The sequence below is a fragment of the Onychomys torridus genome, chromosome 17, assembly GCF_903995425.1.
Source record: "Onychomys torridus chromosome 17, mOncTor1.1, whole genome shotgun sequence".
NCBI classification, from domain to species: Eukaryota; Metazoa; Chordata; class Mammalia; order Rodentia; family Cricetidae; genus Onychomys; species Onychomys torridus.
Window position 1 is genome coordinate 20,137,611 of NC_050459.1, and position 20,788 is coordinate 20,158,398.

General features: G+C 50.3%; 1 protein-coding gene across 9 annotated transcripts in view; it reads left to right on the plus strand.

The window, feature by feature from the left end:
- Fgfr1 (fibroblast growth factor receptor 1) overlaps positions 1-20,788 on the plus strand; it is a 57,708-nt gene that overhangs the window by 25,743 nt on the left and 11,177 nt on the right. For 3 of the 9 annotated variants that reach the window (XM_036209319.1, XM_036209321.1, XM_036209324.1), the window contains exons 3-6: positions 14,214-14,480; positions 16,196-16,285; positions 16,529-16,701; positions 19,463-19,586. In XM_036209319.1, coding sequence (XP_036065212.1) covers positions 14,214-14,480; positions 16,196-16,285; positions 16,529-16,701; positions 19,463-19,586 — 654 coding nt within the window. The remainder of the gene's footprint in view (positions 1-14,213; positions 14,481-16,195; positions 16,286-16,528; positions 16,702-19,462; positions 19,587-20,788) is intronic. The other 6 variants (XM_036209320.1, XM_036209322.1, XM_036209328.1 and 3 more) reach the window with 4 other exon arrangements.

A 20,788-nucleotide genomic window follows, 5' to 3' on the forward strand; every position in this document is an offset into this window, starting at 1 on the left:
AGAGTCCCATGGCTCTGGATTACCATGTAGAAAGGTATGGAGACCTGCTCTGTGGAGAGGCCCCCTCCTAAGTCAGAAGCCCCCCACACACACACATCGTGCTTTTTTGCATGTTGAAGCAGGAGACTGCTAGTCTTTGATACTGTATGTGTGCGAAGTAGAGGCTGTAGGCAGAACGTTTTGTGGACAGAGGGGCTATCAATGAAGCTCCAGTCTCCATTCTGGGCATCTGTGGCTTCCAGGTCTTTAGGGTCTTGGGGCCATTTCCATTGTTGTTCTTGCTGGATCCAAATATGTGTAAGCTTAAGCTTACCACGTTTCTCGTGAGACCGGGTCTCTCTAGGCAGCTCTGCTGTTCTGGAACTTGCTGTGTAGCCTAGGTTGGCCCCTGAACTTTGGTTAGTGTCCCTGCTTCAGTGTCGTACATGCTAGGCTTGCAGGGCATGGGCCACCACACCCACATTCATAGCGCTGTTCAGCAGTTTCTAGAACTTTTCACCTTCCCTAATTGACACTCTGCCTGTTAACCGATTAACCAGCTTTCTACATATTATGTCATTTTAAGAGGTTGTATTATGTTTATTTTCATAATGTAAAAATAAGCATCATTCGAAAGCGCAAGGCCCTGGGTTCGATCCTCAGCCCCGGCCAAAAAAAAAAAAAAAAAGCATCATCATTATTTATTATTATTATTATTTTAAAGGCAGGGCGTTGTGCAGTCTGACTGGCCTGGAAATTGCTGTGCAGACCCAGTTATCTGCCTGCCTCTGCCTCTGGATGCGCCTACCCACGTATGCTGGGATTTAAGGTGTGTGCCACCAAAGACCTCCCCCCATTTTTTTGATAATGTATGAGTGAAGTAGGGATTGAGCTGGAGCCTCAAGAATGCCAAGTAAGTGCCCCAGCTGTGGGCATTTCTCTGGGGGGGAGGGAATGGCATGATGACGCTTGTGAGAAGGCCATTTCCCCACCCTGGAGTGGGTGGTCTAAATCGGGGGGAGGGGGGGCTCTCTGACCTAAACACCCCCAGACTCCTTGGCACAGTGCAGGCAGGCAGCAGGCAACAGTGACCGGGTATAGCAAATTGTTCACTCCAGCACCATCTGTGGGGGTTTTTTGGGGGGGGGGGTGGGGTGCAGAAGGCACATTCCGAAACAGCTGACTCTCCTACTGAATGGATCAGCAAGTTTTGGGGACTGAACCTTTTCCTGCCCAGCTGCCGGCCTTTTCCTTCTCCAAACTGGAGCGTCCGAGCCTGCTTGGGTGGGGGGTGGGAGCGGCCCTAGGAGGCTCGGGGCGCTTGGGGGCAGGGCAGCGCATTCCTTTCTTTAAGGAACCTGAGCAGACTTTAAGGTCAGGGCCCAGGGAAGAGTAGGACTTGCTGAGTTACCTCTTCCCTGTGGAGTCCCGCTCGCTCCCTTCCCTCCCCCACGCTTAATGATCTTTCCATTACAGAACCCAGACCAGGAAGTGCATGACAGGTCGCAGCTGCAGACACATGGCTGGGAGGCCTGGGCTCCCTGCCAGTAGTGGGAGGGTCCAAGCTACCTCCTTAGCAACAGGACCACCACCCTGTAACACGTAACACCCCCCGCCCCACCCCCTGCCCCCACCCCGGGGCCAACAACTTGGCAGAGATGTTCTCAGGCGGTCTATGAGTGGGTGACCAATTGTACTTCTGAAGTGGATTTAGGAAGTGCCTGGCGGCGCAGGAAGAGAACCTGGCTGGATCCACCTGCTTCCCAGCGTTTAACAGTCTCTAGCCCAACACTGAAGCGACCTAGCATGGCCGCAGAAGCATCCTCGCGGGTGTGTTTGAATGTGCACGTCTGTGTTGGGGCTGGGGGTGGGGTGGGCAAGCGTCGATGCTTACACAAACTCCTGTTTCTGACTTTGTCAAGATCCAGGGCCATGTTGTAGGTTTGTGTGTGTTCCGCGGATGCGGAATGGAGGAGTATAGGCTCAAAAGCATAGGCTTTGCCAGCCCGCGCATAGGCCCGGGCTTGCAGTCTGGGAGACCACTTCGGTTTTCCACTCTCCACCAGGGAAGGCTTTTCCCATTTAAAGCTGCTCAGGAAATGTTAGTGGACCCTGCACTGCCCCTAGGAGGAAGCTGTCACACAGGAGTTTGTCCCCGCTGCCAGCTGTGGCGCTGGCTTTCTTCCCTGAATCTGCCATGGCTGCATTCTTCTGGTACCAACGGAGACAGGGTGACTCAAACTTCTGGGAGCCCTGAGCACAGCCCGCCCTTCCTGGAGCTGCGGGGTATCCCCACCTCCCTTCTTAGCCTCTTCCTGGCCAGTGAGCTGGGAGAGAGAGGAGCAAAGTGTATTAAGGAACCAGCTGGGGGAAAGGGTATAGGAAGAGATTTTTTTTTTCCTGCTTGGTCCAGGGTTTTATCAGCAGAGCCAGAACTTTTGCAGGGGGAAGAGGGGAGACTTGATTCCTTTGTTAATCACTTAATTACAACCCTTCCAGCTGGACCGGGCTGCAGTGGGAGTGGGAGACACCAGGGCCTGGGGACCGTATTCCCAGTGGGGAAGATACAGGCGAGATACTCCCAGGTAAAGTTGGAGCCCTGACCAAACACAGTTCTGAGGCCTGTCTTTGTCTGCTTTAAGGTCGAACCAAAGTTACTGGGACTCCCAAGTAAGGTTCTGCCTGTTACCTCCTCCAGCCCAGCTCCTGGGGAGCTGATTTTGGGGGGTCATGTGGTGGATGCAGAGGCCCTAGCTGTGTCTTGGGTCATCATGGGCAGCTCTGCACTAAATTACAGTGATGAGGTGGGACACACAAAAGGCCGAAATCTTTTTTTTTTTTAATAAAAACAAAACAAAACTTCAGCCCCAAGCCCCTGGGCTCCTGAATGGCGACGGCTTCCTGTCAGGATTAGCTCGGCTGCCTGGGCATGTGTGTACTGCCTTTCTCCTCAGGAAATACCTTTAGTAAGCCCCGGTGGGGTCCCCATGGCAACGGGAGAGGGGACCTGCTGACAGAGGCCATTCAGGCCTCCTTGTTCCTCGGCCTCTTTGTTGTTGGCTTTATTGCCGCCCCCATGACAAGCACCGTGGTTTGCACCATTTTGTCAGCTGAAAGTGGAGTTTTACATTTTAATGGGCTGTTCTGGCAGCGGCCCATTTGCATGCAAAATGTTCTTCTTGCTCCTTTCCCATTTCTATTAAAAAAAACAAAAAACAACCCCCCCCCAAAAAAAACCCCACCCCTGTCCAAACCTCCAGGTCAGGACCCTGGTAATTGATTGACGCTCCTGTTTCCCCTACCACACACCTATGGTCCCCCATTTTTGCAGCGTCGTCCCTTCAGCAAGGGGATTTTAGGAGTCACGGATCTCTTCTGGCTCCTTCCCTGGGCCGGGTTCCTCAGAGAATGATAGTTCTCACCTGGGATTCCTCTGCGATTACATGCTCTGTCTTGGTCTCACTAGAGTAAAGTGAGTTTTCGGTTCTATTTCAGAGTCAGAATAACGTAATAAAAAACCTCTGCTGAGGGCCCCTGGAGTCCCACAGTGCTGTGCTCAGTTCCTTTTAAGTTGCTTTCAAAGCCACCCCGAATTCCTCCCACATCCACAGTTGCTCCCCCCATTTATCTCTGGGAGCTTGTGCCAAGACTGTAAACACTCCTGGACCACCATCATCTCCCTCGTGTTACCCAGATGCCATTCTCCCTTCGTTTTCTTAACCCAAAGACCCCAGCCAAAACGATGAACAGGGATGACCCGAGACGTCGTCCCCCGAAGGACCAGTCTCTGGATTTTGTGGAGGGAGGAGTCCTCTGGTGCCCCAAGATGTCATTACCATTCCTGACCTTTTGAGAAGGGATGAGACATTTGCTTGTAGACCATTCTGGTGGTCAGGCAACAGGGCTGATGGTACAGATGCAGCCACAAACACTTTCAAGGCTATGGTGGGGGTACATTTAAAAACGGAATGAAGGTCAGGCTGAGGCAGGAGGATCTTACTTTGGACCACCCCATGAATCATGGGGAGTTGGTGCAGAGTGAGGGGTGCGGTGGGGGGTGAGGAGAGGCTATCTCTAAAATGAACGAACAAGAAAGGATTGGTTTCCAGGTGTGGCGAAGCATACCTTTGACCCCAGCACTTTTGAGGCAGAGGCAGGTGGATGCCTGTGTGTGTGTGTGTGTGTGTGTTTTAGCCCAGCTAGGGATATATAGTGAGTCTTTCTCGAAGACAAAAAAAAAAAAAAAATAACAAAAACCAGGGCTGGTGATGTAGCTCAGTTGAATGTTTACCTAGATTGTGGGAAGCCCTGTGTTCAGTCCTGGACACCACAAGTGGGGATGGTGGAAAATGCCTGTAATGCCAACGTTCATCTCGAGTGTTCAAGGAAGGAGCGAGGGATGGAGTTTCTTTAACTATGAACCCCAGGAATAATTTGAAGTGACAGAGGTGATCTGTGGCTGTCGTTAGAGAAAGACATTTAAAGATGCAAAGTCTCTAGGATGGGCAAAAAGCTAAATATAAGGTATAATGGGGAAATGGGAGATTGGACCACGGAGGCAAGGGAGAGGAGAAAACTGGATTTTGTTTGTTTTTTCAAGGCAGGGTTTCTCTGTGTAGCCCCGATTGTCCTGGAATTCACTCTGTAGACCAGGCTAGCCTCGAACTCACAGATCCGTCTGACTCTGCCTTTCAAGTGTATGCCACTATGCCCAGCAACTCTGGGTTCTTAATGAGGAAATAATCTGTGGATCTCAGAACGTAAGAGCACTGGAGAGGGCCTGGAGAAACGGCTCAGTGGTTAAGAGCACTGGCTGCTCTTGTAGAGGACCAAGGTTCAATTCCCAGTGTACCCACATGGCGGCTCACAACTGTCTGTGACTCCAGTTCCAGGGGACCTGATACCCTCACACAAAAGCACACATAAAATAAATAAATAAAATGTTAAAAGAGAGAGAGAGAGCGAGCGAGCGCATGCACAGGAGATAGTGTGTCATCTGAGGCATCCCTGACGACCTAATGTTCTTCTTCTGCAGTGGGGGTGGGGGTCAGAGGTTATCAGCTGTAAACTGTCAGTGAAGGATGAGAAGACAGGTGTGTGCTGAGCTGACTGCTAAAAGCCCAGGAGGGCAGCATGAGGGCTGAGAGTCTCCCGGTGGCCAGGACACTGCGGTGCCTGTCGCCAGCCAATGAGTGAGTGGATCCTCTCTCACAATCTAGAACACACTTGGGATGAGAAGCGTAGGGGAGGGAGGGTGCCCGGACGCAGTCGACCAGACACCTAGAGCTTTGTGACTTTGCAAGAAAGCTCACGGCCTCTGCTTCTTTTAAGTGGGGGAGCAGCAACATAGCTCACATGATCACTAGTAAACATGTTTTGTAAAGGATTACATGCAGTGACAAAAAGGGCACCGTTATTAGGAGGTACACCTGCTCAATTGAAGGGGTCCTTCAAGTTAAGAGCATTGTTTTTTTTGTTGTTGTTTTGTTTTGTTTTTTGTTATTTTTGCTTTGTTTTGAGGTGGGGTCTCGGTATATAGCTCTGGCTGCCCTTAAAGGCACAGAGATCTGCTTGACTCTGCCTCCTGAGTACTGGGATTCAAATTGTTCACCTCCATACTCAACAAGGTGAAAGCATCCTTGTTTTGTTTTGTTTTCTTCAAGACATGGCTTCTCTGTGTAGCCCTGGCTGTCCTGGAACTTGCTCTGTAGACCAGGCTGGCCTTGAACTCAGATCCTCCTGTGCTACCACTGCCCGGCTGATAAAGCATTCTTATGGTATTGTTATACAGTGAGTTGTGGATTTGAGGGGATAGGGGGAGAAAAGGCGAGTAAGTCCAGAGTAGCCAATTTTAGAATCTCTTGCAAGAAGGTAGGGGGACACCAGGGACCATTAGATGGCATCAGTGTTTTGCCCCCTAAGGACTTTGCAAACTCTAAAAGTCAAGGATTATAAAGACATGGTGAGACTGAGTTGTATGTATGTGGTAACTCACGCTTATCCCAACACTCCAGAGGCAGAGGCAGGTCACTATGAGCTTCATGATTAATGTAAGACCAACCTGGACCATTCTGTCTCGGCAGCAACAAAAACCCAAAGCAAAACAAAAGACCCAGCAAAGTCAACCAAAGGTGAGCTGGAGCATGGTAGATGTGTGTTCTGAAGAGCCAGGGCACTTGGGTTTGAATCCCAGCCCTACCATTTACTACCCAGGTGGACTGTCCTAAATAAACCCTGTACCTCCCTACACCTCCATTTCCCCTCTCTGCCATGAGGATACTAACAGTACCTATTTCATGGGCCTGCTGTAGGGGTTGGATGAGGTAACACACAATGACAATTGTACACGGCATATGGTAAGCTCCACGGCCATACAACAGAGAGAACACAATGGTTGTGGGAAAGTTGTACACTATGTGAAAATGTGCTGCTGTGATTGGTGTAATAAAGAGCTGAATGGCCAATACTAGGCGGGAGGTATAGGCGGGACTTCTGGGAGAGAGAGGAATCTAGAGAAAGAAACCAGGCGTGCGGATTTCGCCAGAGACTCTGAAGAAGTCAGACGCACAGTAAAGAACAGAGGTAACCAAGCCATGTGGCAGAAGGTGGATTAATAGAGACAGGTTCATTTAAGTTAGAAGAGCTAGTTGGGAAAGGGCCTAAGCTAAGGCCAAGCTTTCATAATTAATATCAAGTCTCTGGGTTGTTATTGGGAGCTAGTAGCCCCACACAAGTCCAACGACACACCATGAACTGCATGCCTGCTTGCAGAGGAGATGATGCTTTGGAGAAAAGCCTGGCTCTGTTGTGTGTGGGTATCCCGTTTGCACAGTTGTTTAAGCATCCCTAGGTAATGATGGGAAGCTTCACACAGGGTGCATGGCAAAGTGTTTTGCAAATACGTTGTCTGTCTTTGTTGGAGTAACGTGAAGACGTAGGGTTTGGGGCATGACCTTGCCTTCAGCCCAAGTTGGTTTTTATAGAACCAGGGCTGGGGAAGGACGCAGTATATTTTCATAAATTTTAAAAATTGCATTTATTTATTTTTAATGTTGTGAGCGTGTGTGTGTGTGTGTGTGTGTGTGTGTGTGTGTGTGTGTGTGTGTGCGCGCGTGCATGTATGTGTGCATGTATGCCACGGTGCATGTGTGGTGGTGGTCGGAAGACAGCTTGTAGGAGGAGTCAGTTCTCTCCACCACTCAAGTCCTGGAGGAAGAACTCCAGTCAGACTTTGAGCAAGCTTTCTTACCAAATGAGCCATCCTGCCGGCTCAGGAAGTGACATTTTCGCACGGAATGCTTTTCCGGCTCTGTTTATTCCTGTGGCGCAAGTGGACTGGGTTTACAGTCTCCACAGACAGGTGTGTCCCTGGGGGGATCTCTTTAATGGATGTCTCCTATTGACCGCTGTACAAGCTGGAGTGTAATAAGATTTATATGGATTTGGGCTTCAAGGCTTCATTTCCCACTTACATAGATAGGGCTCATGTCAGAAAAACGGATTTTGAGTCCAGAGATCTGATCAACATACTCGGGCCAGAATTACCTGCTAAGTGACTGGGACATTTCTGGCCAGCTCTGCCATAAGCAAAAAATGTTGCCCCTCTTGGCTTGTTGGGAAGTGATACAGCCAAAAGACTGGAGGTACAAACAGGAAGGGGGTGGTAGGGTTCATTCACATTAATCAACGTAAAGGCACTGTGAGAAAGATCTCCTTTCCGTGCCCTTTGCGGCCCGTTTCTTGAAGATTACTGAAGTGCGGTCCTCCCCTCTGCTCCTAGAGAAGCAGGATGGGGTCGGCACATCCTTTCCCTCCCTCTTGGGGAGCACTGGTCCAGCCTGTTTCCGTGGCCTTTCATCTGCATGAAGCCTGCCCCAAGCAGGGGTCAGCAGCCAAGTATGAAAACCTCCCCTCCTCTTTCCCTCCTGATCTCCCCCCTCTTTTCTTTTCCCCTCTTCTCTCTGTGTTTCCGTTGTAGCCCAACCTGGCGATCACTTCTGGACCCTCCTCTTCAGCTTCCCTGGTGCTGGGACACCTGACGTTTTTAGACGGTTGTATGTACAGGCTTTAGGATTGGGGCTGAAACTTGAGCTGTCTTGAGGATGCTCGCAGCAAGCTCTGTCTAACCTGCCCACTCCAGCACGCACCGTTTATCTGTCTGTCTCTGTGTCTGTCTGTCTGTCTATCTCTGCAGCTCCGTTTTTAACCTGCAGACAAATTTGTGAACATTATTTGTTGACTCATCATCAGACATTATCAGCCTCACATCGGATCCCTGACAATCCAGACATCATAGGCCTCCAGACACAGTGCCCGGTCTCATCTGTCAGGGTGAGATACGTGAAGTAAAGGTCTGACTCAACATTTCCTCACAGCATCCCCACCCATTGTACACACTGAGGAATGACTTTGTATTTGATTCTCAAAAGTTGTATTTTTGGCCGGGCGGTGGTGGCGCGCGCCTTTAATCCCAGCCCTCAGGAGGCAGAGCCAGGCGGATCTCTGTGAGTTCGAGGCCAGCCTGGGCTACACAGAGAAACCCTGTCTTGAAACAACAACAAAACAAACAAACAAACAAACACACAAGAACAGTAAAAGAAAAAAGTTTTTTTTTTAAGATTTATTTATTTTTATTTTTTTATGGGTATGTGTATTTTGCCCGTGTGCATTCCTGTGCACCACATGTATGCCTGGTGTCTGAAGAGGCCAGAAAAGGGCATTGGATCTTCTGGAACTGGCACTTAGAGGTGATTGTGAGCTGCCATGTGGGTGCTGGGAATCAAACCTGGGTCCTCTGGAAGAGCAGCCGGTGCTCTTAACCTCTGAGCCATTGCTCCAGCCCCCTTTAAAATGTTTTTCAATCAGCCTGGAAGGACACACCTTTAATGTCTGTGCTTAGAAGCAGAGACAGGCAGACCTTATGAAGCTCACAGCTACATAGTGAGTTTCAGACCAGACAGGACTACACAGTGAGACCCTGTCTATTGGTGAAGTTATTAAGGCCACTCCACGTAGCTAAAAGGGAGGTTTATTTTGTAGGGTAACTTACAAATGAAGGGGTAGGTTGCAGGGTCTGGCAAAGGTATAGCACAGTCCGGCGGTGTTCTCTGGAGAACTCTGCTCGGTCTACCTCCTGCGTCCAGCGTCCCAGAACCAAGAGAGCCACCTCCTCTTGATCCTCGGTCTTCCGCTCCCTCCTCTGCCCCGCCTTGTGGGCGTGATCATTACTGAAGCCTCAATGGGGGTTGGAACTTCCAGGCCAATGCTGGGATGGCTATCCACTACACCTGTCTCAAAAAAATTTTTTTTTTTAAAGACTATGTTTGTTTGTTTATTGTATATATGTTAAGATCAGAGGACACGGGTTGGAGAGCTGGCTCGGAGGTTAAGAGCACTGGCTGCTCTTCCAGAGGTCCTGAGTTCATTTCCCAGCAACCACATGGTGGCTCACAACCATCTGTAATGAGATTTGCGCCCTCTTCCGTCATGCAGGCAACATGCAGACAGAGCACTGTATACATAATAAATAAATAAATCTTAAAAAAAAAAAAAAGATCGGAGGCCAACTTTCAGGAGTGAGCTCTCTTCTCCCGCCCTGTGGCTTCTAAGGGTCAAACATGGGTTATCAGGTTTGGCAGCAAGTGCCTTTACCCTGAACCATCTGGCTGCTTGGTTGGTCACATTCTCCAAGAATTGGAATGTTGATTTCCAGTGGCCGAGCCCTCCAATGGCCTCCTTTTCTTCATCCTTCATACTTAATAAAAGTAGCAGAGAGCTGGTCTCTCATTGACTGATACACCCGCTCCATGTAGCTCTAGCCCATTGGTCTTGACTGAAAAAGTCCAGCTCAGAGGAGGCAAAAAGAATGACAAGCACCTCTTGTCAAAGGAAGACGTGAGTGCGGGCCCCACAGCTTTTAACCGCCATGGGTTGTTCGTGAGCAATTTGCCACCTTACCTAGGAACCAGTCAAGGTCAGGGCCCCTCTATGGGACAGTAACACAGGTAAGAGTCCAATTGGTCACCTTTCTGTTACCTCCCACGATAAATGGCTTTATCTCTGTTTTGTGAATGGAGTGCCTAACATATGTAAGGGCTCTGCTATCAACTAGAAAGGCCACTAATGCTTTACAGGCTCTTGGCTGATTTATGAGTCGTCTAAAAGACCCATTTCTGTGTTCCTGCTGTTAAGTGATATGAAAACATTTGCTTTCTAGTCTTAGGAGATGGTTTGGGCACTTGTCATCACTGAGAGACAATCCTTCCCAGTGTCTTCCAGCTGTCACTGGGATGGGATAGACCATACACCAAAACACTATTTGGCCATTAAAAAGAAAGAAGTAGACAGGGATGTGGTGGCACACGCCTTTAACCCCCGCACTCTGGCAGCAGAGGCCAGTCTGGTCTACAGAGCGAGTTCTGGGATAGCCAGGGCTACACAGGGAAGCTCTGTCCCTAAAATCAAAACAAATGGAAGGAAGGAAGGACGGACAGACAGACTGACTGAGCAAAAAATTATGGTATCGAAGAACCTTGCCCACATGACACGTGATCTCTCCGAGTTCGAGGCCCAGCCTGGTCTCCATAGTGAATGAATTCCAGGACAGCTAGGGTGCTAGAAACCAGGCCAACCAGGGGTCACTTCTATAGCTTATGGATTTTCTTGTGGCAGGGAGATAAAATAGTCTAAAATTAGATTTTTGGAATGGTTTTCTAACTCTGTCTTCCATGTCTATGGGTTTGCTGATTCCATCAACTGTGGATGGAGAAACTTGGGGTAACTTTTTTTTTTTCTTTCTTTTTTTCTTTTTCTTTCTTTCTTTTTTTTTTTTGTCTCTATCGAATATGTATGAAAACTTAACCACTGTCGTGGACTAAACGCTGCTGGGATGCTTCTGGTGGCAGACTGTGGCTAATCTGAGTCAGGAGAACGCAAGAGGTTATGTCTGCTGTGAGCGGGAAGACAGGATTGGTAGGCGCCTCGGAGGCCAAGGGGGTTTGGGTCTTTCTTTATATCCAGGGTAAGATTTTGATGTGGACAGCTGGATGAGACTATGTAAACCAGAGTGTGGCGGTGGGGAGAGTGTGAACTTGACAGAAGTTATCCCAGGATGGCTCAAGGAGGGGGAAGAGGCAGCCTGGAAACAAGAAAGCTGGTTCCTGGAGGTTTTGTAAGAGCCCAGAGATGAGTCTCTTCCACATTTGCCAGCACTGGCTGGAAGTTAGAGCCGTGCAAAAGGGCAGATCCCTGGCTCCTTCCCTTGGGAGCGATGTCTATCTTTTTATTCCACCTTTGCCAAGTTTCTTTGGGAACTACTTCTTGTCTCTGGGACCCGTGTGAGTAGGCTGTTTGATGACCGAGTCTGAGAATTTGAGTTCACTGTCGACCAATAGCCGGTGCCACTCCCGAGCAGCAAAATATTTAATCAGTGAGATCACTTGAGGGAAAAGAGATGGGATCAATAAGAGGAGCACTTGCTGTTTTCCTTCAGGGTCAAGGCCAAGCTGTTTTTCTTCTCTTGCCAAAGCCCTAAACTGTTAGAAACGGAAGGAATAGTCCACCACAGCTATTTTCAATCCGCCACGTGTTCCGCCGTCCGTGGTGCACCCCTTGACCAGATTCACAAAAATAAACATGTGTCCGCCTGCTGGTACCCAGACTCTTTTAAAGTAGTTTGTTTCCTTTGTTGATGGCCCAGTATTTAGGGGAGAGTCCTCAGGCTGATAAACAACAATATGTGAGCTCCGTGGAAGAAAACCAGTGCTACCCGCCTGCCTGCCATGCACCTAAGTAAGGTTTCTAGTACAAATCTTCAGAAAGAGAGTCATTCCAATGAGAAGTGAGGAGCTGGAGGGATGGATGGGTCTGTGACTAAGTTCAGATGATCCCCACGGGGTTCCCACCACCCATGTCAGGTGACTCACAACTGGCTGTGACTCCAGCTTGAGGTAATCTGACGCCTCTGGCCGCCATAGGGACCCACACTCACATGCGCACGCCCACAGACAGACACAAACACATACACATAGTTAAAAAATGAAACATCTAAAACAGAGAGATGAGGAGCTGTGCTGGAGCGCAGCGGCACCAGTTTGTCTAACATATGCAAAAGCACTGGGTTCCACCCCCAGCACTGCAGAAAAGTCGGGATCGGGGAGTCGGATGTGGTGGGGCCAGTCTGTGCTACACAGTGAGTTCAAGACACCCTGGGCTGTATAGTAAGATGGTCTCAGAAAATAAAAGTCTGGGTGTAAGCCGGGTGTGGTGATACACACCTTTAACCCCGGCACTCAGGGTAGATCTGTGACTTCCAGACCAGCCAAGGCTACAAAGTAAGACCTTGACTTTAAAAAAAAAAAAAAAAAGCAGGGGGAGGGGCCTGGATTTGGTAGTGCCTACTCCAAATCCCTACATGGCAGAGGCAGAAACAGGATGATCACAAGTTTGGCATTAGTTTAGGATACATAGCACGTGCCTGCCTCAGAAAACTAAAGACATGGATGGAGTTTAAAAGGCAAAGAAAAGGAATTCAGGAAGAAAGACAATAGGGAGACTGTCCATGTCATTGGGTCCACGAGTAGTTAATTGGGCAACTCTTGGTGGTGACCCATTCCATCCTCTCACCAGATGGTGGTGAGAACTGGCTTCCAGGAGGAGGTACCTGCCAGTCTGAACACTGGTGAGTACCTAGAGAGAGGAGCAAAGGATGGGGTCAGAGCAGGAGCTGAGGGAACATGCTCTTCCAGAGTCTCAGGCACCTGCGACCAAGTCCACTTGAGCCACGGCCGGTGGCAGCCATGAGGGGGCACCTGGTACATTCTTGTGGAGGAAGAGGCCAGTCATACATTTGAACATACAAAAGGAACAGAAGCCTCCTTGCTTCCTCCTTAGCAAAGGGATTTATTCGGCCAGTGTGGCTGGCTATTAGGAGTGCCAAGAATACAGGTTTTCCTGCTCATCTACGTCATACACTTCTCCATAACATCAGGTCTTCGGGGTAGTTCTAGCACTTCTGCCTGGGATGCTTAGGTGTGTGTGTGTGTGTGTGTGTCTTAGCTACTTTTCTCTTACTGTGAAGAGACAACTTATAAAAAGAAAGCATTTAATTTGGGGCTTGCTTACAGTTTCAGGTGAATCCATGACCATCTAGGTGGTGAGTGTGGCGGCAGGCAGGCAGGCATGGCGCTGGAGCAGTAGCTGAGAGCTTACATCTTATCCACAAGTCGGAGGGAGGGAGGGAGGGAGAGACAGACTGACAGACAGACAGACTGACTGACTGAGAGAGACTGGCACCGGCTTGGGCTTTTGAAGCCTCAAAGCCCACCCCCAGTGACACACCCCTTCCAACAAGCTCAAGCCTCCTAATCCTTCCCAGAACAGTTCTGCCAACCAGAGACCAAACATTCAAACGTTTGAGCATTTGGGAGCCATTCTGCTCCCCTCCCCAGCCCACCCCCGTCCCCACAGGGTGACACTGTGTACCTCCAGGAGGAAGGTGGGTTGCAGGAGATGGTGAGCCCAGGCAGCCAGCGGACGGGCAAGAAAGGGTTTATATGTACCGGGTCTGCTGCCAGAGCAAATGTGCTGTTGTGGCAGCTGCAGGCCTGGGGCCCCGACACCTGTTCTCTGGAGGCTCCCCTGAGCTGACCTCTCCTTGGCTGTCCCTCCCACACGTGCATCTGTGTTCCTGGAGGGCCAGGCCCCCACCCTCGCTGAGTCATGTGTGCCCAGAGTCCCAGTCGGACTTGGGCGGACGTGCTGCTGGGTTTGTTGATGCGTTGGGTTTATTTGCTAGGGGAAGAGGCGAAGCTGACGGAGCTGACGGGGCTAACAAGAAATGGGGTGTCCCGGTGGGAAGTGGCTGTTCTTGGCAAAGAACGGAGGAGCTGTGTATGGGGAAGGGGGCATTTGGGATACAGGAAAACCTCGCCCCGTCAGATAGCAGGAAGTCGAGACAAACACTGCTTAATGCTGCCTCAGCTGCTTCCTAACTTGGCCTCTTTCTTCCTTGACTCACGAAGAAGTGGGGTGGAGGAGGAGGAGGAGAGCTGGGGTCTCAGGTTGCCCCTCATTTCCCACCCGGTCCATAGTCCCGTCCCCAGCTCTGTGGCCTCCATGGAGGCCCGGGACAGTGCAGTACCCTGTGGCTCACCTAACTCCCTTTCTCTCTCCTCCTCCTTCCCCCGCCCCCCCCCAACTTGGCTCTTCTTCCTGGCCCCTCTGGGTGGCTGCAGCTCAGCCCTGGGGAGTCCCTGTGGAAGTGGAGTCTCTCCTGGTCCACCCTGGTGACCTGCTCCAGCTTCGCTGCCGGCTGCGGGATGATGTGCAGAGCATCAACTGGCTGCGGGACGGGGTGCAGCTGGTGGAGAGCAACCGTACCCGCATCACAGGGGAGGAGGTGGAGGTGCGGGATTCCATCCCGGCCGACTCCGGCCTCTATGCTTGTGTGACCAGCAGCCCCACTGGCAGCGACACCACCTACTTCTCCGTCAATGTCTCAGGTTGGTAGCAAAGCCCTCTCTCCCCGTGCACTCCTTCCACTTTATTTGCTCGTGTTAAAGGGAGGTAACTTCCTTCCCTTCCATGATCTGCCCCTACTCTGCTTTGGAACTGGCGCCCACTAACATTGCTCCTTGCCCGCTGCGTGGCTTAGCTCTCAAGAGGTTGACCAGGTAGGGCAGATGCCGGGCCAGTGACCTGGGGCTGCTGTGGTGTGATTTTCCCACCACAGCATGCCCGTTCCTGCTCAGTGGGGCTCAGCCAGCTTCATCTTATCAGGGCCTGGGGTTAGTGATTGGAGCCTGAGAACATATGGTGAGGTTCCTGCTGTGGTAGGAAGGACTCAGGTACACTGCCATGTCCCGGCTTTGTGGAGAAAAAGACACCTGTTGTCCAGCTTATGGGATGTTATGAGTGCAGCCAGGCAAGCCTGGAGCTCTTATTGTTGGGAATATGCTTCAAGACCAGGATCCGAGAAAGAAAAGCTGGAGCTTTCCTGATGCCAAGATGTGGCTTGGTACTTTCTCCCAGGCATCATTTAGAACTTGTCCCCCGTTGAGGAACATGTTTCCCTGGCCCCAAAGCGTGGCAAGGGGGAATAGAGAGACCTCTGGTGAATGGATAACTAGCCTTTTATTTTATTTTATTTTATTTTATTTTTTTTGGAGATAGGATCTCTCTACACAGCCCTGGCTGTCCTGGAACTCACTATATAGACCAGGCTGGCCACGAACTTAACAGAGATACACCTGCTTCTACCTCCCCAGTGCTGGGATTAAAAGTGTGCTCCACCACACCCAGCCTGTTTTTAAATGGCGTGCCTCCCAGTTGGGGAGGGAGGGCAGTTGTAGGCGGGCATAGTGGTGCACACCTTTAATCAGAGCACTCCAGAGGATCTCTCTGAGTTTGAAGCCAACTTGGTCTACATCTCTACATTGTGAGACCCTGGCTTAAAACAACTATTAAAAGGACAGCTCTGGGACTAGAGAGATGGTTCAGCTGTGAAGGTCGCTTGATACTCTTGCAGGGGACCTGGCTTTGGTTCCCAACACCCACAGTGTGCTCACAGCTGTGGCTTCAGTTCTTGGGGGACCCAACACCTTCTGGCCCCTTTGGGCTCCTGCATGCACTTGGTACATATTCATTCAGGCTCGCATACATCCACATAAATTAAAAAGAAATCTTTTGGAGCAGGGGTGGGGGGTGGGGGAGAGAGAGAAGCACGCAGCTCCCAGCCCTCAGCAGATCTAAACTAGAGGATCCTGAGGGCAAGCTATCCATCTTATGGTTTTAGAAGTAGCTCCAAGGCCCAGAGTGTCTAGACCTGCCTGAGTTTCTCAGTGGTTTACGTCCAAAGAATACCGATTCCTCAGCTGCTGTCGTGGGTACCCAGGTGGTACTGTTAGCTGAAAGGCCTGGGTGTATGGGCTGGAATTAAATACATTTGGAAAAAAGCATTGCTGGCCCAGCTGGAGCCATCTGGACTTGGAGGCAGAAGGCAGTGCCTTGGGCCAGGATGAGCGCTGGAGCGTGCGGTTCTTAAACGCAGACTGTCACTGAGGCAAAATCTGGGAAGGTTGGGAGTCCTTACGGGATGGATGGGTGTGTTGTCCGTGACTGCACCGAGCTGGTCCTGATGAGGTGACTTCTGTTCGATGACCATCTGGAAATGCTCAGAAGTACCTCAGCGCCCCCCCCCCCCACTCCCTTCTCACAGATGCGCTTCCCTCCTCAGAGGATGACGATGATGAAGATGACTCCTCTTCAGAGGAGAAAGAGACGGACAACACCAAACCAAACCGTAGGCGTGAGACACTGTTTTCTTCCTTATTTACTGCCTGTGAGACGTGGGAGTTGAGAGTTAGGGGAAGGCCTGCCTAAATGGGAGGAGAGAGAGAGGCTCAAAGGGCCTGTGGGCCTCGGTGCCTGGCTGCTGCCCCTCTAGATGGCAGAGAGAAGATGGGGTACGTGTGGTCCTGCCTGGGCCCTTGCTTCTGAGCCTGACCGTACCCGCTCCCCTCATCTGTCTCCCTTGGCTTTTCCTGGACAGCTGTCGCCCCATACTGGACATCCCCAGAAAAGATGGAGAAGAAACTGCATGCGGTGCCGGCAGCCAAGACGGTAAAGTTCAAGTGTCCGTCCAGTGGAACACCCAATCCCACCCTGCGCTGGTTGAAAAACGGCAAAGAATTCAAACCTGACCACCGGATTGGAGGCTATAAGGTACGTGTGTGTACATATCCAAGAAAAGTTAGAGGGAGACACCGGATGGAGGGCTGGGTTGGGAAACCTGTATTAAATACCTTGATTATTTTGTTGTTTTAGTTGCCTTGGGTTGGGGGGGGGGGCAGTTCTAGACAGGGTTTCTGTGTATAGCCCTGGCTGTCTTAGAACTCCTTCTGTAACCCAGGCTGGCCTCCATCTCAGAGATCCGCCTGCCTCTGCCACCTGAGTGCTGGGATTATATGTATCTACGATTGTTTCATCTGATATATGTGTGTGCACCAAACGTGTGCCTAATGCCTACAAAGGTCTAAAGAGGGTGTCAGATCCCCTTGGAACTGCAGTGTTTTGATTTTTTTTTATTACTTTAAAATTTTTATTTGTGGGGGCGGCTATGAATATGGGAAATCAGAGGGAAACTTGGAGGAGTCAGTTTTCTCTTTCAACGATGTGGGTCCTGAAGGACAGACTCAGGTGTCAGGCTTGGTGGCAAACCCTTTTACCCACTGAGCCACCTCACCAGCCAGTTAGCTCCTGGCTCCCTCCTTTCCTTCTTTGGCTTTTGAGACAGGGTCTCACTCCTTAGCTCTGGTTGGCCTGGAACTCAGTATGCAGGCTGTCCCAGACTCAGACAGATCTACCTGCCTCTGCCTCCTGAGTGTTAGGATTAAAGAAATGTGTGTGCCACCATGCCTGGCATCTTAAAGGACTTTTCTCCGGACAGATTACTGGAAATGAAATTATTAGATAAAAGAGTGTAGGTATGTTTCTTTTTTTTTGTTTTTTCGAGACAGGGTTTCTCTGTAGCTTTGGAGCCTGTCCTGGACTAGCTCTGTAGCCCAGACTGGCCTCGAACTCACAGAGATCCACCTGCCTCTGCCTCCCAAGTGCTGGGATTATAGGCATGCACCAACACCGCCTGGCTTGTAGGTTTGTTTTAAGCTGTCAGTGTGTATAGCCCACCCACCCCCCCCCCCGCCTTTTCTTTCTACATGCTAAGCCCACTTTGAGTCACGTCCTCAACCCCCAAGTCCTAAAAGGGAAAACCAGTCACCTCCCCACAAGAGAATGTGAGAACAATAAACTCACTGGACCTCTGCCAAGAAATACAGCATGTGAGAGCGTTCGTGTAGCTCATGGACACCGTTAAGCATTTCCTATGCTGATAAGCTGCTTCCATGAGAACTGGAGAGTTCAGTGAGACTCTCTTCCTCGGAGACCTGATGATCCCCAAGGTCCCAAATAGGTCCCATCTCACCTGGAGTCTCTTTCTCATTCCTTCTGACTTTTTGGAGACTGTTTCTTCCCCATCTAACCAGGCTGGCCTGGAACTCCAGTCCTCCGGTCTTAGGTCCTAAGTGCCACCACACATGGCTTCTCATTGCTCTTGTATGAGAAAGAAAAGCAGAGGGAGGAGCTGGCTGGAGAGACAGCTTAGTGGATAGGCATATATCACTCTTCCAGAAGACCAGAGTCTGGTTCCCACATCAGGCAACTCACAACCACCTACAACTCCAGCTGCAGGTCTTCTGTGGGCGCCCACACTTACATATGTACATGCACATATAAGTGTACATATACACACACTTAAAAGCAACAATAGCTCTTTTTCTTTCTTTTTTTTTTTTCAAGATTTATTTATTATGTATACAGCATGTATGACTGCAGGCCAGAAGAGGGCGCCAGATCTCATTACAGATGGTTGTGAGCCACCATGTGGGTGCTAGGAATTGAACTCAGGACCTTTGGAAGAGCAGTCAGTGCTCTTAACCTCTGAGCCATCTCTCCAACCCTTTTCTTTTTTTTATTATTTACTTGATTGTCTATTTAGGTTGTTGTTGTTTTTGTTTCGTTTTGAAGCCAGGGTTTTTCTGTGTAGCCCTGGCTGTGCTGGAACTTGCTGGGTAGATCAGGCTGTCCTGGAACTCAGCCCGCTCTGCCTCCTGAATGCTAGGATCAAAGGCGTGCGCCACCACTCCTGGATCCTCTTTTCTTTTCTAAAGGACTACGGGAAAGCTCCCCTTCTTAACTTACCAAGAACTTACTGTTCACACGTTGCTGTGCTTCAGCTGGGACAGGCCAGCATTCTGGCCTGTGAGGATTTTGTAGCCTACTAAGAAGGCAGATGTCAAAAAGGACAACTGTGGTGAACCACTGTTCAGTTAGTGCCTCGGAGGAAGAGCAGAAGGGAGGCTGAGCACAGATCCGGCCACGCGAGTCAGCTGGAAGAAGAGAGAGGGTTTTCTGTTTGAATTGCACTTTTGTCTTGTGTGCAAGCAGTGATGTGCATTTGGCCATCTCAGGACAGATTTTGGGACCTGGTTGCCTCATTCCACGGCGTGGGTCCTAGGAATCAAACTTGCCCAGGCTTGGTGGCACGTGTCTTTGTCCACCGATCCTGCCGACCCTGAGGAGACAGCTTTTGAAACTCGGTGTCCAGAGTAGCAGGAGAGCCACATCAGGCATAGGGATGAAACTGATGGATGTGGAGAGGATTCCCAGGGAGTTTAGGAGACTGTGCCAAAGGCACCTTTGTCCGGATCATGGCTGCTTCGGAATGCTACCGAGGAGGTGTCCAGCGTCTTCACACCATGCTAGTTTAGATTGCGGGGTGTGTTCCGAGCGTGATGACTCCGCCGAGAGCTAGTCCCTCCAGGGTTTGTTTTGGCGAGCACTGCAGCAATGGCCACGTGCTACCTGCTCTCCTGTGCACCTTTCCCCAGACGCTCAACAAAGCCCCTTCCTTGGCTGTGCCCTACAGGTTCGCTATGCCACCTGGAGCATCATAATGGACTCGGTGGTGCCCTCCGACAAGGGCAACTACACCTGCATCGTGGAGAATGAGTATGGCAGCATTAACCACACCTACCAGCTTGATGTTGTAGGTAAGAAGGCCGAGGCTGAGGGTCGGGAGGAGGGCGGGGTAGGGAGAGGCGGCCGCGGAGTCTCAGGCCCTAGGGGTGGAATCCAGACGTTTGGCACTGTGCTTCCCACTTTGAGCCTCACTTTTCCTCCCTCCCTCCGCCTCTTCCTTCCAATTTGAGATGCAGTCTCAGACTTCAAGCCCAGGCTGCTTTGGAACTCACTGTGTTGTGCAGCCTGACCTTGAACTCATGGTAATCCTCCTGCTCTCCAACCTCTCAAGTGCTAGGATTTCAGGCATGGGCCTTAAGCCTCACTTTTTTTTTCTTCTTTCTGTTCTTTTATTTATTCATTCATGAGGTTAAGAGCACTGGCTGCTCTTCCAGAGGTCCTGAGTTCAATTCCCAGCAACCACATGGTGGCTCACAACCATCTATAATGAGATCTGGCACCCTCTTCTGGCATGCAGGCAGAACACTGTATACATAATGAATGAATAAATGAATAATCTTTATTCATTCATTCATTTATTTGGGACTGGGTCTGTGCATCCCTGGCTGTCCTGGAACTTGCCATGTAGACCAGGCTGACCTTGAACTCACTTGAGGTCTGCCTGCCTGCCTTGCCTCTTGAGTGCTGGGATTAAAGGCGTGTGCTCCCATTCCTGGCTCTCTGTTTTTTATTTGTTCATTAGGCAGTCACTGCTATTATGATACATGTCTTGAAAGACATAGCTTGGTGCAGTGATGAGAAATGTAGCATAATAGCAGTTGTTGCTTAATAAACACCGCTAACATACCAGGATCCTTAGGTTCATGCCCTGAATTTTGCCCTTTGTATCCTTACGGTGTAGGCATAATTAGAGTAGCTGTAGGCCAAGTGCTCATACAGAGGTGCAGAGGTCAAGCGCCTTTGAATGTAGAATCCCAAGCATTTCGGGAGACAGGAAGAACAGTCTGTTGTTTGTCTCAAGGCTGTGATCGTAAAGGTTGTGGGTCTTCTGCTCCGGATCGTGTATGGCCCAGAGCCTCAGAGCCACCACCTGCCTTGGCATTGATGTCGTTCAGGAAGAAGATTGTGGTCCGGAAGATCTGGGGAGGGCCTAAGATATTGGAATGGGGGGGGGGGGGGGGGGGTATCTCCGCTTAGACAAGAGACTTGGTCGTGCCTGAAAATGTGGGTGCAGGACTGGAGGAGATGGTGTCCCTTCTCTGAAACCAGGTTC